Genomic DNA, 19,928 nt, shown 5'->3' with positions numbered 1-19,928 from the left:
ACCTTGAGAGGGATGTATTCATCAGTCCCAGATTTCCCCAGAGGCAGGCAGATGGTTATGCGGTTGCACTCATCATTCTCTTTATTTTTATTTTTTAAGTAATCTGGACACTCAACACAGGACTGGAACTCACAGCCCAGAGATCAAGAGTTGCGTGGCATGCTCTATTCAGTGAACTAGCCAGGGGCCACTTTATCATTGCTTTTAAATACTTACTATCATCTCCAACAGGACCTGCTGAACACTGTGCTGGGGGGTCCCGTGCCAGGTCATTCAATTCCTAAAAAAAATAGAAAGAAAGAAATACATTCAGTATCAGTGTAACTTTTACAAATTAATAAAATTTTCACTTATACCAATATTCTCTATCCCACTAGTGAAGCTGTTTTTAGAACAAGGCTTCAAAGTCAGATAAGGACAGATTTTTGCATCTTCAGGTTAAAGTATTTTGGATTCTTGAATACAAATGTATGTTTAAAAAGTGAATCAGTTTTGCTTTGTTCAGAGTTTAGTAAATAAATATGTTTTCTATACTAAACATATTTTATGTTTTGTATACTAAAGAACTATAAAAACTATTTTAAAGTAAAAACTTAATTTATTAGTTTTCAAAAAAGAAGTTTCAATACCAGTTGTTGGGCCTCAAAACTATTAGGTTACACTTGGGACAAGCTCTGGAAGTGATAAATATTTCAAATGATATGGGATCATCTGAGAAGATGACAAGTTTTCAGTTGATAAGGATTACCGGGTTCCAAAGGCAGTTGAAAAAACTTAAAAAGGGATATAATGAAAACGCTAGGTATATTAGAAAGGCTAAACTGAGAAAGCTTGTCATAAATTTTTGTAATAAGAGAGATCTACCTGCAGTAATGCTCTACAACCAGATGCCAGCTTCTTAGCTACTTTTACATGTAAGAGCCCACAAACTTGAAATTTGTTAGTAGGTGGGGATTCCTAAAAAACCACAAAGCAGGAAATCATACTCTATTTCTTCTCCTCTTGGCTTGGCATTTGAGATTTTAAAAAGGGGGGTCTAATTATAGACTATGTTTTGCATTAAAAAGTTTTTTTTTTTAACTTATCTCTACACCCAATGTGGGGCTTAAACTAACAACCCCGATACCAAGTTGCTTTACCAAATAAGCCAGCCAGGCTACCCAGATTATATATATATATATATTTTTTAACTTTTTAATAGTTATTTAATTTTGAGAGAGACAGGGCGTGAGTAGGGAAGGGTCAGAGAGAGAGAACGGGAGACACAGAATCTGAAACAGGCTCCAGGCTGTGAGCCGTCAGCACAGAGCCTGACGCGGGGCTCGAACTCACAAACCGTGAGATCATGACCCGAGCCAAAGTTGGCCGTTTATCCGACTAAGCCACCCAGGTGCCCCCAGATTATATTTTTAAACAACAAGAGAAAAATAAAATCTAGTATTTTAGAAGTACAATGGGGTGTCTGGGTGGTTCAGTTGGTTAAGTGTCTGACCCTTGATTTCAGCTCAGATCATGATCTCACAGTTCATGAGTTTGAGTCCCACCTCGGGCTCTATGCTGACACCACAGACCCTGCTTGGGATTTCTATCTCCCTTTCTCTCTGCCCCTCCGTGGCTCACTAACACACGCACAGGTGCGCATGCTCCCTCTCTCTCTCTCTCAAAACATAAATAAACATGAAGAAAAAAATGCACAAAAAAAACTATTCAGAGCCCAGAAACAAAACTCATGCTTATGTAGTCAATTAATCTATGACAAAGGACACAAGAATATACAATGAGGAAAAGACAGTCTCTTCAATAAATGGAAAACTCAGCAGCTACATGCAAAAGAATAAGTTGGATCACTTTCTTACATCATACACAAAAATAAACTCAAAATGGATTAAAGACTTAAAAATGAAAGACATGAAATCACAAAACTCCTAAAAGAAAACAAAGGCAGTAAACTCCTTGACATCTGTCTTAGCAGTATTTTTTTGGATCTGTATGTTCAAGCAAGGGCAATAAACGCAACTATATCAAACTAAAAAGCTTTTGTACAGCAAAGGAAACTATCAACAACAAAAAAGGGCAACATATTGAATATGAGAAAATATTTGCAAGTGATTGGTCTATAAGGGAATAATATCTAAAATTTACATTAAAAAGAACTCCTACAACTCAACACCAAAAAACCCCAAACAATCTGATTTTAAAATGGGCAGAGGTCCTGAATAGACATTCTTCCAAAGAAGATATATAAATGGCCAAAAGGCATATGAAAAGATATTCAATATCACGAATAATCAGAGAAATGCAAATCGAAACCACAATGAACTATCACCTCACAACTGTCAGAAAAGGCTGGTATCAAAAAGAAAGGCATAACAAGTGCTAGAGAAGATGCAGAGAAAAGGATGCACTGCTGGTGGGAATGTAAATTGGTGCACCACTAAGAAAAACAGTATGGAGTTTTCTCAAAAAATTAAAAATAGAAATATCATACAGTTCAGCAATTTCATTTCTGGGTATTTACTCAAAGAAAATGAAAACACTTAACTGGAAATGATACATGCTCCCCTAATGTTTACTGCAACATTATTCACAACAGCCAAGATATAGAAACGACCAAAGTATCCATCAACAGATTAATACATAAAGACAATATGGCATATATATTATATGTATATATATATATATATATACATCACACACACACACACACACACACACACACACACACACACACACACACACACACACAAATGGAGTATTACTCAGCCACAAAAATGACATCTTGTCATTTGCAACAACATGGATGGACCTAGAGAGTATTATGCTAAGTGAAATATGTCAGAGAAAGACAAACACCAAACAATTTCACTTAAATGCAGAATCTAAAAACAAAAACAAAGCAAAACAAAACAGATATAGAAATAAAACACAGAAACAGACTCATAAATACAGAGAATAAACTGGTAGCTCCAAGAAAACGGGTATTGGGAAATGGATGAAATAGGTGAAGGGGATTAAAAGGTACAAACTTCAAGTTATAAAATAAATTAAGTCAAAGGGATATGAAATACAATTGCCAATAATACTGTAATAACTTTGTATAGTGACAAATGGTAACTATACTTATCGTAGTGAACATTTTATTATGCATATAAATGTCAAATCATTGTTCTACCCCTGAAACTAATGTAATACTGTATGTCAACTATACTTCAATTAAAAAAAAAACTACTTAGAATCTTATTAATGAGTTCTATGAAGATGTGATTTAAAATTCAAAATATTATACAGTTTTTAATTTGTAGCAGATAGTTATTTCTGTTAAGTCCCTTTCTCTTGGTTAACTTATTTAACCAGTAATTTTGGTACATCAATTATTCTATAGTATCCTGCCTGGAAGCTTGGAGAACAAAGCAGAGTGCAGAAACAAAGTTCTATGTTTAAAAAAAATTTTTTTGGTGATCTCTACACCCAACATGGGGCCTGTACCCAAGAAAGACCCCAAGATCAAAAGTCACATGTTCTACTGAGTAAGCCAGTCAGGCCCCCTTGTTTTCTTCTATTGTTGTTTTTGAGAGAGAGGGTATTAAGTGAGCAAGGGAAGAGAGAGAGAAACAATCCTAAGAAGGACAGGGAAATGCAGAGAGAGAGAGGCAGGACTCATCTGAAGAGGGGCTCATGTTCACCTGATGCAGGGTTCATGCTTACCAGAAGCAGGGCACGAATTCACCAGAAACGGGAATGGAACTTATGAATCGTGAGATCACGACCTGAGCCAAAGTCAGATACTTAACTGAGCACCCCCCCCATTATTTTTTTTTTAAAGCAGTGGGATTAAGACAAAGATTTAACAGTATTTTTTTTTTTACATTTTATTTTTGAGAGAGAGAGAGACACACACACAGAGTGCATTTGGGGAAGGGGCAGGGGGATACAGACTCCACAGCAGGCTCCAGGCTCTGAACTATTAGCACAAAGCCCAACGCAAGGCTTGAACCTATGAACCAGATCATGACCTGAGCCAAAGTTGGATGCTTAACTGACTGCACCACCCAGGTGCCCCAACAGTTATTTACTTTCTTAACTACCTCAATTTTTAGTTTTTGTATTACTCTGCAATAGAAATTCCCTGCCCATCTCAAGAAAAAAAATAACTGGGGCACCTGGCTGGCTCAATCAATAGATTATGCAACTCTTGATCTCTGGGTCATGAGTTTGAGCCCCACAATGGGGGGAGAAATTACTTAAAAAAAGAAACTATGGTACAGTTCCCAATCCCAAATGTTATTTCTAATACAGGTCAGTATAACTAAGAACACTTGCTTAATTTAAAACATAAAAGGTATCTATTTTTTTTTTTACTAAAATAGCAATAAACTGTTACTAAAATATAAACCAAATTATTCTAAACTCCAAGCATGTTCATTAAATGTAATTTTATTTGTGCTTTATCCTTAATATTTTGCTTTCAAGTTGTCATCTTTTTCCATCCCGAAGGAGGTGAAGGTATAACATCAAGTGCTAAGATTTACCTAAGTTGAATGTAAGATCCATCGGTCTGTTTCATGAGCCAGTAGGACAGAATTAATTTTATTAAAAAAATTTTTTTAGTGTTTATTTTGGAGAGAGAGAGATAGAGAGTGTGAGCCGAGGAGGGACAGACAGAGAGGGAGACACAGAATCTGAAACAGGCTTCAGGCTCTGAGCTATCAGCACAGAGCCCAATGCGGGGCTCGAACCCACAAACTGTGAGATCATGACCTGAGCCGAAGTCAGATGCTTAACCGATTGAGCCACCCAGGTGCCCCCAGAATTAATTTTAAAAACCTCACTCTAACTTAAGCTAATAGACATTTAAAACACTCATTCAATACTTCCTTGGTTCAAGGTATTGATATGGATAAACCTGAAGAGCATAATGCTAAGTGAAAGAAGTTATATATAAAAAGACCACATTCTATATTATTCTACTGATATGACATTCTAAACTTATAGTGACAGAAAATAGTTTCAGAGGCTGGAGGGAGATGGAGCAGACTTACTACAAAGGAACATGAGGATAATAATGTGAGGGGAGATGGAAATGTTCTATATTATAAATTTGGTAGAGACTGAATAACTATATATTTATCAAAACTCACGTTGTATGCTTAAAACTGCAGAATTTTACTGTATGTTACAGTTCAACTTTTTTTTTGAGGAAGCATATATCCTTCCTTCCTCCTTCTCTCCCTCTGAGAGAGAGAGAGAGAGAGAGAGAGAGAGAGCGAGCGCGCGCACACGAGCAAGCGAACATGCAGGTCAGGGGCAGAGAGTGAAGGAGAGAATTCCAAGTAGGTTCTGTGCTGTCAGCTTGGAGCCCAATGTGGGGCTTCATCTTACGAACAGTGAGATCAAATCAAGAACCTGAGCCTAAATTGAGAATCTGACGCTCAACTGAAATAGCCACGTAGGCATCCTCTTTATTTAAAAGACTTTATCTTTTAAAGTAATCTCTACACCCAACATGGGTCTCAAACTTACAACCCAGAGATCAAAAGTTGCATGCTCTTCCGACAGAGCCAGCTAGGTACCTCCATCCACCTTTCTATATGCATAAAACGTCTCCAAAGAATACATAAGAAACTAGTTAATAGTACAGTTGACCCTTGAACTTGGGAGTCAGGAACACCAATACCCTACAGAGTTGAAAATTTGCATATAATTTCTGAATACCCCCAAAAGTTAATTATGTACTTGCCTTCAGGAAGGAAAGCTTGCTATAAGGGTGAGAATTGGAACTCTCTAAGTATTTCCTTAATACCTTTTAAATTGTATAACAAGTCTATCTATTGCCTATTTGAAATGGAAATTACCAGTTTTGACTATAATTTGCATTAAAATAAAACCAGTACTAAAAGTAATCACCTAGAGGGTAACTGAAATAGTATAAACCCAGTTAAGACTGAATAAACACAAAAACTATGCGATTTCATTGATGTCTCTGCATCAAGATGAAATTGAAATTGAATCTTCAAATTTAATAAACTTACTATGGAAGAAAAAAAACTTACTATGGAAGAAAAAAAAACCCTAATATAACATGCTGTTTTTTGTTTAACAGTTGGCTTTGTATCTATACATTAATTTTTTTGACTTTTTATTTTAAAAGGAACAGTATTCAGATTCATCTTGTATATCATACAGTAAATTACATATTACTGGGAATAAAAATAGGGCTAGGACAAAACTCAAAATCAAGGAATATTTCTATTTACTGACAAACTTCTTTTTTATAGAAAGATCAAGAGAGAAGTAAATTATGTATTTAAAAATTTATGAAAAAGAGTAAAGAAGACACTTTGACAGTTAAGGTAGAGTTCTTTCTGTTTTTAAGTAGGTTCCATGACCAAAATGGGGCTTGAACTCATGACCCTGAGGTTGACAGTCACATGCTCCACTGAATGATTCAGCCAGGCACTGTGAGAATACTCAATTTCTAAAAAGATTTTATATTCTAACTTTCCTTGAGATCTAAAAACTAATAAAGATTATGGGAGCAAACTATGGGTTTTATTGAACAGTTTTCAATTTATTATTACTTTTTAATTTTTTTTAAATATTTTATTTATTTTTGAGAGAAAGAGAGACAGTGTAAGCAGGGGAGGGTCAGAGAGAGAGGGAGACACAGAATCTGAAGACAGGCTCCAGGCTCTGAGCTAGCTGTCAGCACAGGGCCCAACGACACGGGGCTTGAACCTACAAACCGTGAGATCATGACCTGAGCTAAAGTCGGACGCTTAACCGACTGAGCCACCCAGGCGCCCCTAGTTTTCAATTTAAGAAGTTTATTTAATGTTGTATATTTCCCTTGTTTATAGGTATATAACAGAACTATAAATCAAAGGTTATGAGCAATTTTGATACCCTGAAAGTTTCCTAAGTGTTTCACTTGGTTCAAACAGCTCTATAACCTTATACCAATTAATTTAAGTAAAGTTCAATTCTCTACAGATTTTTAAATACATTTCCTCCTACCATCTAAACACTTCTAGGGTACCTGGGTATCTATCTCAGTGGGTTAAGTGGTTAAGACTTCAGCTTACGTCATGATTTCACAGTTAGTGAGTTTAAGCCCCACATCAGGAGTCTGCTTCAGATTCTGTGTCTTCCTCTCTTTCTGCCCTTCTACCACTCACTCTGTTTCTCTCTCTCAACAATAAACATTAAAAAAAAATCTTTATTCACTTCATCAATTTAACTAGAACCCCCCCCCCAACTTTTAACTATTCAACAGTGCCTTTTATAACATATGGTTATTTATTTGTTTGAGAGAGAGGGCACAAGTGAGTTAGGGGCATGAAGAAGGGATGGGGAGGAGAGGGGGAAGAAGAGGGAGAGGAAAGGAGAGAAGGAGAGAAAGAGAGAGAGAATATCTCGCAGAGGAGAAGGGAGAGACAGAGGGGAAGTGGGGCTCTCATCCGAAGTGGGGTGTGAGCTCACCTGATGTGGGACTCAAACTCACAAATCTCACAGATCATGACCTGGGCTGAAGTCAGATGCTTAATTGACTGAGCCACCCAGGTGTCCATATAATGTGTGAGTTTTAAAAATTATTTCTTCAATCCATACACACATGCAAAAATAAGGGAACTGTACTGTTCAACACATGAGCGTTTACAAACTTGATCAATGTTCAGAAAAAGGAAAATTATTCCTAAAACATGCTTAATTATTAGGAGACCAATTTATCCGCTGACCTCTAAGAACATGGAGATGAACATGACAGATAGTGTCCCCATTTGAACCTTCATTCACTACCATTTGATAATATTTTTAGGTCCAAATTAGTAGCACATTTCTTGCAACAATCAATACAAGTGCTAGAAGACTTTCATTATTACATTCTACAACGAAATGTGAGATATAGGTTTCTTGGGTATCCCCAGAAAATGTGCCGGTGTTTGAGGGGAACCTCTTTTTAATTATGAAGGTCTCATCAGCTCTATAGTTAATATTTCATACAACTTACTTGGCATTTGTTAGGCTGAAATATCCCAGTGACTAAAGTAGAATTTTCTTCTAAATGTCCATCTACATGGATGGCTATTTTCTAAATTTGTAAAAAATTCTAGATGTTCCTCACTTCAATAATTGGTCTACCAAAAAATGCACAGAGATTTTTATGCTGATAATCATGTCATGAGTAAGCATAATAATGACAATAAGCTTCCATAAGAATCCTAACAGTTATTCCATAACCTGTTTAATGTTCTTGCTGATATCAGTAGGAGGCAAAATCAGGAATTCAGATTTTGTAACTTTTGTGTGTTTTTCTTTAAGTTTATTTATTTTGAGAGAGAGAATGTATGTGTGTGGGGGGCAGAGGGGAAGGAGCAGAAAAAGAATCCCAAGCAGGCTCTACATTGCTAGTGGAAAGCCATGCAGGGCTCGATCCCATGAACCACAAGATCGTGACCTGAACTAAAATCAAGAGCCCTGACATTCAACCAAGTGAGCCACCCAGGTGCCCCTCCGTTTTCTTGTCGTTTTTTAAATTTTTAAAAAGTTTATGTATTTATATTAAGAGAAAGAGTGAGAATCCCAAGCAGACTCCACATTGTCAGTGCAGAGCCTGACATGGGGCTTGAACTCATGAACTGTAAGATCATGACCTGAGCTGAAATCAAGAGTCAGATGCTTAACTAACTGGGCCACCCAGTTGCACCTCAGGTTTTCTAAGTTTTAACATTCTTTGATGTTTTTTCATTATTATGTTCTTAGGTAACTTTAAGCAAGTCTTTCAAATTCTCCAGAGTTTAAGTTAAATCATAACAGAAATTTATACAGTATAGTGGCAAATGGGTGGCTCAGTCCATGGAGTATCTGACTCTTGATTTTGGCTCAGGTTGTGATCCCAGGATCATGGGATCAAGCCCCATGTTGGGCTCCCTGCTAACAATGGAGCCTGCTTAGGATTCTCACACTTTCTCCGGCTGCCCCTCACCCCACTCACACACGCTCACTCTCTTTAAAATAAAATAATAATAGGGCCGCCTGGGTGGCTCAGTCGGTTAAGCCTCCGACTTCGGCTCAGGTCAGATCTCACGTTCGTGGGTTCGAGCCCCGCGTCAGGCTCTGTGCTCTGTGCTGATAGCTAGCTCAGAGCCTGGAGCCTGCTTCTGGTTCTGTGTCTCCTTCTCTCTCTGACCCTCCCCCTCTCATGCTCTGTCTATCAGAAATAAATAAAACATTAAAAAAATAAAATAATAATAAAATGAACATTAAGTTTTAAAAGGCTAGACCTCAGTTTACTTTAACCTAACTTTTAAAAAAGCACAGTTATGGTTTTAAAGTACATCAACAGGGTCTACTGGGTGGCTCAGTCAGTTAAGTGCCTGACTTCAGCTCTGGTCATGATCTCATGGTTCATGAGTTCAAGTCAAGACAATTGGGCTCTCCGCTGTCAGTGCAGAGTCTGCTTCAGATCCTGTCTTCCTCACTCTCTGCCCCTCCCCCACTCTCTCTCTTAAAAAGATTAGTGTTCACATACTAATTCCTTAGAATGAAAAAATATTTTTTATTTCTCAGGGACATCCTTTTTTCTCCAAGCTGCTATATTACTCATTAACTATACTATACAAATCTAGTATCAAATATAGTACTGTATAGTAATACTTTTATGTTCAATTTTTTAATCTGTAACTACTAAAAGTTAACTTCCAAATACCTTCACCTCTACCCCTTGAATGTTAATTATAATTCCTTAAGTGAAAGACAAGATATATCATTTTCTTTACTGTTTTCCAGAGCCTGGAATGTAAGAGGCACTCGAATGCATGAATGAATGGATGAATGCCTGGTACAGTACCAAGCAGAATCAGTACTTGAACACTTGCAAATGTGAAGATAAACAAAAGCACATCAACTTCCCAGAGGAAGCCTAGTCCATTTGGCTTAGTCACCAATAGTGTCAGGAAACATTCCATAGTGATATACGAAATATACTGATTTAATTAATTACTGAATTTGAATGGAACAGGTATTTTGGGGTGAGTCTGAATGACACTGAAAAACAAGGAGTTTGAGTACTTCAGCAGCAACCACATAGATGGAAATGTTCTATTATAAAGACAACATTCTTTGTTCATATTGAAGATCAAGAACTTTTCCTAGACTTTATTTTCCTATATAAACTACTATTCACTCATTTCAAAACTTAGAAAAATGTCGACCAACCCAAAATTCTAGGAACAGTCTGCAAGAATACTCTGCACACCCCTGCTTCATGCACCTTTAAGGCTTCACTTAAATGTTGTTCTTGGAGAGGAGCCTGGGTGGCTCAGTTGGTTAAGCATCTGACTTCTGCTCAGGTCATGATCTTAACAGCCTGTGGGTTCGAGCCCCGCATCGGGTTCTGTGGTGACAGCTCAGAGCCTGGAGCCTGCCTCAGATTCTGTGTCTCCCTTTCTCTGCCCCTCCCCAGCTCACTCTCTGTCTCTTTCTCTCAAAAATAAAAAAAATAAAAGACATAAAAAAAAAAGTTGTCCTTGGACAAGTGCTTCCAGGAAGCCCCCCATTTCCATTCAATTTCTTATTAAATACTATGATGGAAAAGTGCAAGTTGCTTTAATAACAAAGCCTAGTTCATATTTATCTGTGTGATTATTTAATGTCTCCCAACATTAAATGAAAGATAGGGACCTGACCTCCAGCTTTTCTGCTCAATGCCTGGTCCTTGGGAAGCACCCAGTAAGTTTCTGTTGAGGAATAGTTACAATTACTCTGTGTAATTGTAAATAGCTGGAGAAAAAGAATACCAAAGATACTGTGTGTGTGTGTGTGCACACTTCATATATATCTGAAATCAAACTACATATTACAATCAATGGCATGTCAGCTTAACTGGCAGTATGTTTTTTTCCTTAGTAGGACATACAATAATGATTCATCTTTCAATTGATAGCATCTTAGATTCAACAAAGTACTTGGAAAGGCAGTAATATCCTCTGATAGTGCATCCATGGGATCTTATATCTAACAAAGTTTAGAATTTTGGCAATCAGGGCCAAAGTAGAAGATGACATAATATATGACAGAGTTAGGACAGGGAAAGCACAACTCTTCTAGAAGACTACTTACATAGTAAGTAGGGAGACAAAGGTTGTCAGGGCAGGTTAGACTTTATACAGGGAATCTATCAGTGTTTGAAATTCCTTCCTCTTTCAGTTACTGAAATGCTCTTCAATATTCTATGTCCAAAATGAGGGTAGCCCATAGCTAGGTAGATAAGAACAGTCTATGAGCTAATAGACAACTGGAGCACGTATGCCAAAATATTCCACTACTCACTAAGCTCCAAGGAAAATACTGAAATGTCAGGACAAGCTTCCTTCCTGGCATTCAGGCAACCAGAATCATGTAGACCTCAGGAGCTGATTCTACCTCACTCAACAACTACATAGAAAATTGGAAACCTAAAGAATTTATTTTGTCAAAGGTCACTGTCACACTATTCCATAATAATAATCATGTACCACAGTCCCAAGCTAGAGAAAATGGGGAGATGAATTAATATTATCTTGGCATATTTCTTAAAACTTTTTTTTAATCTTTATTTTTGAGAGAGAGAGAGAGAGAAAGAGAGACAGACAGACAAAGAACAAGCAGGGGAGGAAAAGAAAGAGAGAGGGAGACACAGAATCCAAAGCAGGCCCCAGGCTCAGCTGTCAGCACAGAGCCCGACACAGGGCTCGAAATCATGAACTGCGAGTTCAGGACCTGAGTTGAAGTCAGACGCTTAATCACCTAAGCCACCCAGGCACCCCATCTTGGTGTATTTTTGTGGTACTTCAAATGGCAGAACAACAGGGACCTCAAAGAGGTAAAAATGACATCCTATTTCCCATTATACCCTGTAAAACTATGCTCCATCTCTTAAAAAACCCACATGTACTATTTTTAGTAAGTAGCATATGGTTACGTTTTGGTTCTCTGATGATTTGAAATACATAAAACTGTTACAGAGAACTGTAAATCCTTGAAATTTAAGAATAATACTTCTTGAAGACTTTACTCTTCAATCCTAAAGCACATTTTCTGTTTCAGAAGTTCTCTAACACTAACCCAGGGAGTTCAAAATGAATAACGTGTCCATTAAATCAGTCTTCCTAAAGACGGACAATTTCTGTAACATGGGTGACCAAAGTCAATTAAGCTATTAAGTTTTATGATGCTATAAGACCAGCTATATATTTGCAAATCTCTCTCATGTGATGATTAAGGCACAAAAAATGCAATTCAAATTAAAACAACAACAAAACCCAAACCAAGTCTCAAGTCTGGGATTCTATTTTAGACCAGTTATTCAAAATACAAACTGACAGAATAAGATTTTTGTGTCTCCCTGGAACACTCCAACCTTCAAAACTAGACACCAGACAGTATTAACAAAAACGTGAATACGTACATCTGAAGAAATGTCTTTTCAAAATTACACTTTATGTAAGCTGAGAGACAGGAGCTCTTGGTCCACTTTGAAATCACTTGAGATGCCATCCAATCAAGTATCTTTTACACAGTAATAGAAGCATTTATTAGTGTCTTGGGGAAGATTTTACAGAACCATGACAAGAAAAATGAACAGTATCTGTTCTCCTATGATGAAATTCACACTCTAGAAGAATTTCCACTTTATCAGGAGCAAGGGTTGGGAAAGGACCAGACAAAATTCAGATATATAGGGGTACCTGGGGAGGTCCATTGGTTAAGACTCCAACTGCAGTTCAGGTCATGATCTCAGTTTGTGAGTTCGAGCCCCACATCGAGCTCTCCGCTGTCAGCTCAAAAGCCCACTTGAGATCTTCTGTCTCCCTCTCTGTCCTCCCCCACTCTTGCATGTGTACATTTTTAAAAAATTCAAACCTATAGTTAGGCTGGGGAAAGGTTTAGGAACAAAGAATATTACCCGTTTTAAAAATTTATTATACCTCCTGATATTAAGAACAAAGTATAATTCTCATAGCCAGTTATTTTTTAATTTTTTTTTAAAATGTTTACTTTTGAGAGACAGAGGCAGAGCACAAACAGAAGGGGCAGGGAGGCAGGCTCCAGGCTCTGAGCTGTCAGTGCAGAGCCCAACGTGGGGTTAGAACCCACAAACCATGAGATCAGAACCTGAACTGAAGTCAGACACTTAACCGACTAAACCCCGAGGCGCTCCTCATAGCCAGTTTTCAATATGGCAGATCTGACCTATTAACCTTCAGGGAATGGGAAACCCATTATATAATCATTACAGTGGGTTACTTGAAGATTCTGAGAGCATTTTTGAGATTAGAGGACTTGGCAAGCACAGAAGCAGTTCTTCGGTATGATAATAGGAAAAGGATGAAAATATTATGAATCAAATTTAAAAAATGCCTCAGCTTCAAATTTCTTTTTTTTTTTAGTTTTTACTTAAATTCCAGTTAGTTAACATACAGTGTAATAAAGCTTCAGGTATGGCCTCAAGTTTCTTAATACATGTGTGCTATCAAGATCATGAGTTAAGGGGTGCCTGGGTGGCTCAGTCGGTTAAGCGCCTGACTCAGGTCATGATCTCATGGTTCGTGGGTTTGAGCCCCATGTCGGGCTCTGTGCTGACAGCTAGCTCAGAGCCTGAAGTCTGTTTCGGATTCTGTGTCTCCCTCTCTCTCTGACCTCCCCTTCTCGCACTGTCTCTGTCTCTCAAAAATAAAAAATTAAAAAAAAAATTAAAAATAAAAAGATCATGAGTTAGGTGGAGTCTCGGTAGGAACAAGTCTGGTAGTATGAAATTCTTCCTGTAACTCAAATTTTATCTAACAATTTTCAGAAGAGACAGGCAACCAAGAAGAGAGCCACCTCCTTGATCTTTAGGTTTTTAAAGTCTAACAGGAAAAATTTAAAGAATTTAAGGAGAAAAACACAAAAGAGCCCAGTAATTAGATTTTATTGCTACAAGAAAGAAATAACTTAATATTAGTACAGGGCTTTTTAGAATTATACACTAGTGGGGCACCTGGGTGGCTAATCCTGTTGGTTAATCACCTGAATCTGGTTTCGACTCAGAGGTCATGATCTCACACTTTGTGAGTTAGAGCCCCAGGCCGAACTCTGGGCTGACAGTGCAGAGCCTGCGTGGGATTCTCTCCCACTGTCTGCCTTTCCCCTGCTCGTTTTCTCTCTCTCTCAAAATGAGTAAATAAAGCTATAGGAAAAAAAGGAAATTATATACTAGTATTTTTTTTATCCTTTTAATTCATTCCCCTTAGTCTCCCAGCACTAGGTTGCACAGAGCAGCCTGGGGAAGTGGAAGGATGGAGGAAATGGGGAGTTGGTGGTCAGAGTACTTCCAGTTATAAGATGGACAAGTTCTGGGGATCTAATGCACAGAGTAAGGTGATTATAGTTAGTAATACTGTGCTATATATTTGAAACTTCCTAAGACAGTGTGTCTGAAATGTACTCACCACAAAAAACAAATGGTACTTATGCGGCATGTGGAGGTAATTAGCCAATTATATACTATGGGAGTAATCATTCTCCAATATGTTAAGTGTATCAAATCAACACTGTATATGGGATTCCTGGATGGCTCAGTCAGTTAAGTGTCCGACTTCAGCTTAGGTCATGATCTCATGGTTTGTGGGTTTGAGCCCTGTGTCAGGTTCTGTGCTGACAGCTGACAGGCTAGAGCCTGTTTCAGATTCTGTGTCTCCCTCTCTCTCTGCCCCTTCCCCACTCGTTCTGTCTCTCCCTCTCTGTCTCAAAAATAAATAAATTATATAAAAAAAAAACCCACAAATCAACACTGTATACCTGAAACTTATACAATGTTATAGGGTGCCTGGCAGGGGGAGGCGGGGGCTCAGCTAGATAAGCCCCTGACTCTGATTTCTGCTCAGGTCAAGATTGCATGGTTAGTAGGCTCAAGCCCCACATCGCGGGCTCTGCACTGCCAGCACAGAGCCTGCTTAGGATTCTCACCGCGGCCCCCCCTCCCCCCCACCTCTTCCCTGCCTGTTGGTGCACGTGCTCCCTCTCCCTCTCTCTTTCTCTCTCTCAAAAAAACCCACAAAACCTTAAAAACAATATTAAATGTCAATTATCTCAATAAAGCAATTTAGGAAGTTATTTTGACAGGAAAAAACCAGGGCCCAAATAAATGGCTTTCTCCTCAAAACAATCACATTTTTAGGTTTCACTCCAACAAACCTTTCCCTCCTTGTCTACTCCTCTCTCCCTTCCTCCTAGTGATTGGCTAAACGAATCTTCAGAGAAACTTTTTTGAATAAACATTTGGAAAAATGTTAATTTAATATCCTCAACCATAAGAATTGTTTTTAATGAATCCAAAAATGCAAAATCTACTAAATTAAATCCTAACACATTGCCTTATCCAAGAAATAAACACATTATTAAGACAACATTTACTGTAATTTCCCCTGCAGTAAATAATCTCCAAAGATATGGCTATCAACAATTTCTCCCTCCCTATAAGAACATACTACTCCTCTTATCAAGAAATCATCTATTTTCCTTTCTGTAGAATGCTGGTAGCCATACATCTTGGTTGATCAAAAAAGTAGACCAATTATGACACTATGTCAGTTTTAAGTCTAGTATTTAAGAGGCTGGACAGCTTTGCTTCTTTTGCCTTGAACCACCACAAAGGAAGTCCAGGCCATTTTACTGGAAAGACCTTTTGAGGGCTAGGGATGTACATATCAGCCAATAGTGAGCATCAAGTTCCCAGACATGTAGGGGAAGTCTTGAACCTTCTAACTCTGGTGACAGCAGACTATGACCACAGAAATGACCCAAGCTGACAAAATTTAAAAGCAAAACTGCTTTGTTCAATCCACAGAATCCAAAGAAATAATAGGTGACGGTTTTCAAGCATTAAGCTTTGGAATCACTTTTTACATAGCAAAGCTAACTGATAAATACCCCTATATAGGCTCTAAACAGAATAGAACTCTGAAAATAGATCCTTGCAACAATTATTTCTCAGCAAGAACGATCACAAATTCCTAATTCTGCTAAATACTAAAAAACAAAACAAAAACTAAAAACCTCAACAACCCACAACTGCTCTGTTACTGAAAGCTACTTGGTTAAGAGAACTATTTTTAATATTTTAAAATACTGTTGAGGCTGGGAAGATAAAAGTAGTTTATTTCCGGTGATCCACTTTCCTCCAGATCTGACATCCTAATATACGGTCCAGGGTCCTTTACAACACCAAAGAATAATTAATCTTGGTAGGTATAAATACTCATCTAAAACCTTCAATGAGGCAAATAAGCTAGCCACCTTAACTTAATATAGAAGATGGTTGTTTTTAAAAGTTCTATTATCAATCTAGAAGAAAATCATTAACTACTTTGAGAATATTGTAAATGTCCAATACTTTTATCTGTTATATAAAAATAATTAGATCTAGAGGGGTTCTGTACTCTATGACTTTTGAAGTACCTGTTCCTTTAGAGTTACAACTCCCAGAAATATGAATTTTGGTCTAATAATTATAGCATGTGTTTAAAAAGACATATAGGATGAACAACTCAAAAGTATTGCAAATTTCCAGGCAAAATGACAGATTCAACATGTAACTTTTACTCTCTGCAAAATCCTATTAAAATGGGAGTCAACAGATTTTTTAATTTTAATTCCAGTGTAGTTAACAAGAGTTATATTTGTTTCAGGTGTACAATATAGTGATTCAACAATTCCACAAATTAATCAGTGCTCAGCAACGTAAGTGTATTTATTCTTAATACCCTTTACCTATTTCACTTAACTACCCATCCACCTCCCCTATGGTAACTTACCATTTGTTTGTTCTCTATATAGTTAAGGAATCAACAGATTTTTTCCTTTTTTTTTTTTTTTAACTTTATTTTTGAGAGACAGAGAGAGCGCAATCAGGGGAGGGTCAGAGAGAGAGGGAGACACAGAAACTGAAGCAGGCTCCAGGCTCTGAGCTGTGAGATCATGACCTGAGCGAAAGCCGGATGCTTAACCGACTGAACCACCCCGGTGCTCCCAGATTTTTTTTCTTAAGGCTTAAACCCAGGAGTGGAAAGGAATGGTGGACAAAACAATAGCAACAAAATTTGGGGAAGATAAAAGAAAAGAACAATGAGTGTTAATAACTTAGCAGTCGCAAGAAGGTAAATCCTAACTTATGGGAAAAGTCAAGGAATCAAATTTACAAAGGCTCAGAAGTTGACAATACAAGCAACTCCTGTAAGCAGGACTAAAAACAGGACTGTTTTCAAGACTGTTTAGGGGAGTGGAATACACAATCAGCAATATCTAGACAGTGTGGGACTGTATATAGGACAAGGGATATGTTTTATTCAACAAATAAGGGTAAGAAAAAAGGGAAGGTAACAATATATTAACAAAGACTTAGAGGACATCAACCAAAGGCAATTAATTGCATTTGCTTTCATATGCATTCAAACAAATCAGATGTAAAAATACTTAAAACCTCATCTGAAAGAAAAATTTTTATTTGGACATTTGGTATCACAATATTGTTCATATTTTAATGTAACAACTATAGGGGGGCCTGGTTGGGTCAGTGAGTGAAGCATGCCACTCGATGTCGGCATTGTGATCTGCACCCCGTGATTACTTACATTGTTTTTTGTTGTTGAATTTTAAAAAATATTTACTTATTTTTGAGAGAGAGAGAGAGAGAGAGAATACATGCGGAGGGGGTGCAGAGAGAGAGAAAGAGACAGAGGATACAAAGTGGGTCCCAGGCTGAGAGTAGAGAGCATGATGTGGGGTTCAAACTCAAGAACTGTGAGATTACGACATGAACCAAATCAGATGCTTAAACTGAGCCACCCAGGAGCCTCAAGAAGCTACTTACTTACTTATTTATTTTGAGAGAGATGGGAGGAGGGAGAAGAGGCAGAGAAAGAAGGATAGAAAGATAATTCCAAGTAGGCTCCATGCTATCAGCACAGAGCCCAACACTGGGCTCAAACTCAGGAACCATGAGATCGTGATCTCAGCTGAAACTACGAGCCAGATGCTTAACCAACTGAGTGACCCAGGTCCCCCAAACTTTCATGCACATGATTTTTAAAAAATTCTTGTCTCAAGGTTTTTCAAACTGGGCAAGACTGACATTCTGAGCTGAATGATTCTTTGTTGTTGGGAGCTATCCTATGCATTGCAAAATGTTCAGCAACTTCCTAGCCTCTACCTAATAAGTATCAGTAGCACCTACTACTAACCTCCCAGTTGGACAAAAAAAATGTCTACAAAGAATGCCCAATGTCACTAAGTGAGCAAAATCGCCCAGGGCTAAAAACCATGAACTTATCTCTCAGTAATACATTCTGACTTATTTACAAATAAAATGATGTTGATATTTGGGATTGGCTTCAAAATAATCCAATGAGGGTGGAAGAGGTAACTGAGAAATAACACAAAATGACGAGTGTTGGGGTACTTGGAATTTGTTAGAGAATGCTCAATGTTTGTGTATGTTTGAAAATTTCACTGGTTTATTAGACATCTGTTTAGTGCTTTTTTCTATAGTGTTATATTCACAATGAGGGAAATTTTATTTTATTTTATTTTTTTAATGTTTATTTATTTTTGAGAGAGACAGACAGACATAGCATGAGTGGGAGAGAGGCAGAGGGAGAGGCAGCCACAGAATCCGAAGCAGGCTCGGGGCTCTGAGCTGCCAGTACAGGGCATGATGCAGGGCATGATGCAGGGCATGAACTATGAGACCATGATCTGAGTCAAACGGACTCAGCCACACAGACACCCCACATAATGAGGGAAATTTTAAAAGAATACGTTAGAAACTTTTGTATCTTAAAAAAAAAGAAACTTTTGTATCTCATTAGTTGGGTGTCAAAAAAGTTGGAAAACAATGTGGCAATATCTTACAACAATGAAAAGGCTTAAAATCTATGACCAAACAACTCTACTAATTATAAAGAGAAACCCTCACCTATCTATGTATACCAATAAACACATGTTGAGGCTTCAGTGTCTCTAGCAAAAAAACCTTGGAAATAATGTCTTCTATTATAGGGTAATAAATTTTTAAAAATACATTATTGGTATATTATGTATTTAGAGAAAATGTAGCTCATTTAAAATGTATACTTTTCCATACCTTCTCACCCTTACAGCTAAGATCAAGTGTAAAATGTATACTTTTGCAGGGGCACCTGGGTGACTCAGTAAGTAAAGCGGATAGCTTGGTCAGTTAAGCATCCAACTCTTGATCTCAGCTTGGGTCACGACTCAAATGGTTTGTGAGACTGAGCCCCATGTCAGGCTCTGCACCAACAGTGCGAACCTTGCTTGCGATGCGCTCTCGCTTGCTCTCTCTCTCTTCCCCTCTCCCCACTGCTTGCACTCTTTCACTCTCTCTCAAAATAAGTAAACTTAAATAAAAACTTAAAAAAAAACTTTAGTGATGTCTAGATCACTTTTTTGACTTTAGACTCCTTCAGCGGATGCCTCCCCACTCAAGCTACAAGCTAGAGGTTTATTTTCTGGGAAGGATAAAACAGAAGGTCTTAAGACTGACACTGTCAAGGGCATGGATGATGTACAGAAAACAAGAAGATTAAGCGAACATTTACATACAAACTTTGTTCCCAGTGATTCTGAGAAAACTGGAAGCCAGGCCTGTACTGTCTAGGCAGGAGCTTATGAGATCCTCAGAAAAACGGGACAAGTACAAAACAAGGAGCTTTGCAATTCACTGATATTAATTAATGGTTCATCTAGAGAAATAGCCTAGCCAGCAAACTGTAAACTGAATTCCACAGTTGCCAATATTCATCCCTATATGCTTAGACCTTTTCATCAGTTTTTTAGTATTCCACTCAATATAAATAACTGATAATAAAAAGAACCAGCCATCTGATGATTCA

At 37.8% G+C, this 19,928-nt stretch overlaps 1 protein-coding gene across 1 annotated transcript in view; it reads right to left on the bottom strand.

The window, feature by feature from the left end:
* UBE2D2 (ubiquitin conjugating enzyme E2 D2) overlaps window positions 1-19,928 on the bottom strand; it is a 53,626-nt gene that overhangs the window by 16,634 nt on the left and 17,064 nt on the right. The window contains exon 2 of the mRNA XM_029942030.1: window positions 217-280. Coding sequence (XP_029797890.1) covers window positions 217-280 — 64 coding nt within the window. The remainder of the gene's footprint in view (window positions 1-216; window positions 281-19,928) is intronic.

This window comes from Suricata suricatta, chromosome 6 (genome assembly GCF_006229205.1).
Source record: "Suricata suricatta isolate VVHF042 chromosome 6, meerkat_22Aug2017_6uvM2_HiC, whole genome shotgun sequence".
Lineage (NCBI taxonomy): Eukaryota > Metazoa > Chordata > Mammalia > Carnivora > Herpestidae > Suricata > Suricata suricatta.
The sequence above is the reverse complement of the archived record's forward strand: the minus strand, read 5'-3'. Positions and strand labels throughout refer to the sequence as shown.